Consider the following 5,000-nt stretch of genomic DNA (forward strand, 5'->3'; position numbering starts at 1 on the left):
GTTTGCCATCTACTTGCATAGCAACGATACTCATTGTAGCTGGAAGCTGTTCTCTGTTCAGTGTGATGGTAAGTGACATGTAATGCTTTTGATAGAGAAAATGGCTGATCGAAATGGGAGCTTGAAGGGTAAGCGGGTTGGCCGCCAGCTGGATGAGTTTCCCGGTGTCTTGCAAGCTGATGAAACTTCTGATGATTGACTGTTCGACGTTGACTTGAACTACATGATCGCAAACGTGAGGATGAAAAAGCAATGAGGAGATGACTGCTGTAGGCGGAGGAGTCTGTGTGCCTGTCTGTCTGTCTGTCTGTCTGTCTGTCTTTGTGTGTGTTGCCTGTCTATTTGTGTGTGTGTGTGTGTGTGTGTGTGTGTGTGTGTGTGTGTGTGTCTGTCTGTCTGTCTGTCTGTCTGTCTGTCTGTCTGTCTGTCCAATACATATATTTTCAACATTGAAATCTACATTCAACACAACTAAGCAACTCTACTGTCCCAATCGCACAAAATCTCTACCAAACTAAAACTACAGAAACCAGCCCTATATAGGGCTGTACAGTAAAGCTGTCTGTTTGTCTGTCTGTCAACCTGTCCGTCTGTCAGTCAGTCTGTCCACCTGCCTGCCTGCCTGCCTGTCTGTGTGTCTGTTTGCCTGTCTGTCTGTCTGTGTGTCCAATACATATATGTTCAACATTGAAATCTGCATTCAACACAACTAAGCAACTCTACTGTCCCAATCGCACAAAATCTCTACCAAACTAAAACTCTACAGAAACCAGCCCTATATAGGGCTGTACAGTAAAGCACATTAATAATTGTGTGTATTGTTCATTCTCTTCACTTTCCTTGTATGTTCCAGTAAGCGAGATGTCTGTCTGTCTGTCTGTCTGTCACAACAGTCAGCAAATCCAGAAGCCAATTTTAATGCTTCCATGTTCATGTCGTTTTGGAGAAAAAGATTTTCTACAATTCTGCAACAATGCAATGCCAAAGTTATCCTTAGAAAACTTTCAAAACTGTCACCTAATCATGGTGATTTAGATAGATTATTTGATTTTGACATTCAAAGTCAAGTCCATTAGTTAATGACTTTGTTGTTTGCAAGGACTGATTTGTATTTAAAAAATCCTAGCATATGTACAAGTAGAATCTGTATGAGAATAAATTATCTGTCTGTCTGTCTGTCTGTCTGTCTGTCTGTCTGTCTGTCTTTGTGTGTGTTGCCTGTCTATATGTCTGTCTGTCTGTCTATTTGTCTGTCTGTCTGTCTGTCTGTCTGTCTATCTGTCAATACATATATTTTCAAACATTGAACTATTATACACCATCTAAGCAAAGCAACTAAATACTACCCAAGCCAATAGGGCTTGGTTCTACCTACAACTATTTATGTTTATGTGGCTGTCTCTTGAAACAATCTTCTTTATTTTTCTGTCAATCACTCTAGCATTTGATCGTTGTAGACACACAGAAAACACATCTCCAGTATGTCTTGAAGTTGATGCATTTGGTTTTCCGTCTTCGTCTCTTGATAGCTGTGACAGTTTCTTCAAATAGTCTTCAGCTTTCTCTCCCCAACAGCCAAAACGTTCGAAGACTATAGGCACAAACGTTGGTCGAAAACCTCCAGGTAAGAGTTCCTGGTCGTACTTTTTTTATCTTCAGATTTTCTCTTCTGGTTGCCGCTGCTCTCTGAGTTGTAGCTGATAAACCTTCTATTTCATTGCTCCAGGGATGCGCTAGAGCAATATCCAATTCAAGATCCATCCCCGATGCCGAATCGAATACGACTATGTCTGATCTGTCTTCAGAATTGACATACCTTCCTCTGGGTTCTTTTACGTGATGTAATTGCAGTTGACTCAAACAGTCTGACCATGCTAAAACCATGTTGTTATGCCTGATTACCGGGCTGCCCCCAGTCTTACATGTTATTAGGTGGTATTCATCTGAGTCTAATTCTTTCCCACAGTCACACTGACCAGAAGCCAAAGGCATTTGGCAGCCCAGTCTCATCAAGGATGCCAAGCGAAAATCGCACAGAGATAATGCATGCCATGATGATGATGGTACTGTCTGTCTATCTGTCTGTCTGTCTGTATGTATGTCTGTATGTCTTGCTATGTCAGTCTGATGGCATTTACCTACATGTCAGTCAACACGTGCATGTACGTACCACCAGTGAAGATTGCAAGACATCCACCTTCAACTAGATGACTCCTCCAGTTACCGATCAGTTTCAAGTAGTGAGATTTAGATGTTGGGATACTCCATAGAGACACCACATGCCTGACAACACAACGAAAAGCAATTATCACACACACACACACACGCGCATGCGAGGACACACACACATGGACACACACATATACACACATACACACACTAGATCAAGAAGCAACTAGATGGACACACAAACAAACTAACAAAAAGACAAATATCTCTAGACAAAAACTATGAACGACAAACAAATACATAGCTAGACATACATTCATACAGACAAACAGACAGATAAATTGATACACATCCAAACAAGTAGACAGACAAACAAATGCACAAACAAAAGACAAACAACAGATTAATAGACAAACAGACATAAAAATGGACAAACAAGCAAACACACAAACAAACCAAACACACGAACGAACCAACGTTCAGTATAACATCACGTTGTCATTGATTTCTAGTCCTACGTCTTTGTTTTCTTACATTGTTGGCAGTCCTGTGTAGCAGTGAGTTTTCTCTTCCTTCTGTTTGTCTCTCTCTGCGTGTGAGATTGTCTGCGGTGTGAGAGCAGACTTGGCGTAATACAAACTGGATGTGATGGCCGCTTGTTGAGGTATGGAAGTGTCACTGTGTTCAGCAACAATTACAGTACTGACACAACTCTACACACACATGGAATAAAAACTATAAAAAGTGTTAAAATTTTCAATGTTGATTTTTAAGATTGATTAATTTTATTTTGCATATATATTAGGTATATGTGGATACATATCAAACACACACACACACACACCACACACACACACACACACACACACACACACACACACACACACACATACACACACACCACACGCACGCACACACATGCACACACACACACAAAACACACACACACACAAACACAAACAAACAAACACAAACAAACAAACAAACACAAACAAACAAACACACACACAAACAAACACACACACAAACACACACAAACAAACAAACACATACACAAACACACACAAACAAACAAACAAACACACACAAATGCACACACCCACACAAACAAACAAACAAACAAACACAAAATACACACAAGCACACGCATGCACACACGTACACAGGAACACACACAGGCACACATGCACGTACAAACAAACAAACACGGACCAACACACACACACACAAACACACACATGCACACACACACATGCACACACACACATGCACACACACAAACAAACAAACACACATTTTAGTGTGCCAATCATGAAGCAAATGTGAATACTAAGAAGTCATAAATTCACTGTTTATCTTTATTTCTTTAATTAACTTTAATCAACTGTTGTGTTTCTTCATCCGTCTGTTTGCCTACACATGCTGGTCTTTAGATTCCTGCTTCTTTCACAGCTGCAATGCAATACACAATACTGTTGGTTCGTTGTACCTTCATCCATATGGAAGAGTGTGATGATCTCAAGCTGGCCGGTTTCTTAGTGACAAGAGTTTCCAGTTCCTATAGCATGAGGAATTAGTTGATGGTTTACAATGAGTTACATACACCAATTTCTTGGATATTTTGGATCTTGATGACAGCAACTGGTGACAAATGGATTGACAAACAATCTGACACACACACACACACACACACACACACACACACACACACACACACACAAATGGACTAAAAATGCACAGACAGACAGACAAACAAACAGACAAACGAACAAACAGACAGACAGACGGACAAGCAAACAGACAGACGAACAAACAGAGAGACAGACGAACAGATAGACTGACAATATAAAAACAGACAAATAAGTAGATCAACCAACAGATGATCTCACTTTGCTTGCTGCTGCTTCTGTTTTCTGTTGAGAAGTTGATGTAGACGTGTTGTATATGACGACAGAAGCAATATGAGTATGCGACACACTATGAAACACAATATCAATCATACGTAAGACTCACATCTGTTTGTTTCTCTGTCTGTCTGTCTGTCTGTCAGTCAGTCAGTCTGTATGTCTGTCCGTCTGTCTGTCTGTCTGTCTATTTGTCATCATACATTTTTTAACACAAGACTGTATTACATTTCAGCAAAATAGTAAGTACTTAAGTTCAAATGTACCTTGTCCATAATCTACACACTATACACTTCACTAAGAATGAGCTATAAACTACAAGCATGCAGCAACCCAGAGACAATCAGTGACTAAAAAACTGGGTGCAGTAGGACACGAGCTTGTTGACACCATCACTGCAAAGTGCAGAACTCTTCTTCAGAAGGACTTTGGCATTACGCTTCTGTAGTTGTACTGAGAATCTCTTCCTCCAATAGTCAATAAACTCTGGTGCATTTGGCCTTCCAATTTTGTCCGATGAATGTTTTGAAAGCTTTTGCAAAAACTTCTTTCCCTCTTCTCCCCATCTCCCAAAGTGTTCCAGGACTAGGGAAGTGACTTTGACCATTGATCCACCAGGAAGCCGTACCTTTCTGTATTTATCCATTTTTTCTTCTTTTCTTTTTGCAGCTGCACCATATTCCTCAGCTGATTTAGGGAAGATGTCTGAACTCCATGGATGGGCCATGGCGATGTCTAAATCAATGTTGGTTCCTGTCTCAGGGTCGTAGACTATGATGTCAGTTTTGTTGTCCGAGTTGGAGTAGCGATGTCTTGGCTCGTGTCGGTGATGAATATGAAGATCCCGTAGACAGTCAGACCATACTGATGCAATGGTCTTGTGAGTCCAAATAGGACCGCCCCTGACTTGCAAGTCAGAAGGTGATA

At 40.7% G+C, this 5,000-nt stretch overlaps 1 protein-coding gene across 1 annotated transcript in view; it reads right to left on the reverse strand.

The window, feature by feature from the left end:
• The window catches only part of LOC134181112 (uncharacterized protein KIAA2013 homolog), a 15,120-nt gene that overhangs the window by 5,057 nt on the left and 5,063 nt on the right, over window positions 1–5,000 (reverse strand). The window contains exons 9-13 of the mRNA XM_062648319.1: window positions 4,059–4,146; window positions 3,659–3,727; window positions 2,704–2,882; window positions 2,171–2,283; window positions 1–219 (exon numbers count right to left, since the gene is read on the reverse strand). The exon at window positions 1–219 is cut by the window's left edge and continues 64 nt beyond it. Of these exons, the coding sequence (XP_062504303.1) occupies window positions 1–219; window positions 2,171–2,283; window positions 2,704–2,882; window positions 3,659–3,727; window positions 4,059–4,146 (668 nt within the window). The remainder of the gene's footprint in view (window positions 220–2,170; window positions 2,284–2,703; window positions 2,883–3,658; window positions 3,728–4,058; window positions 4,147–5,000) is intronic.

The sequence above is a fragment of the Corticium candelabrum genome, chromosome 6 (assembly GCF_963422355.1).
Source record: "Corticium candelabrum chromosome 6, ooCorCand1.1, whole genome shotgun sequence".
NCBI classification, from domain to species: domain Eukaryota; kingdom Metazoa; phylum Porifera; class Homoscleromorpha; order Homosclerophorida; family Plakinidae; genus Corticium; species Corticium candelabrum.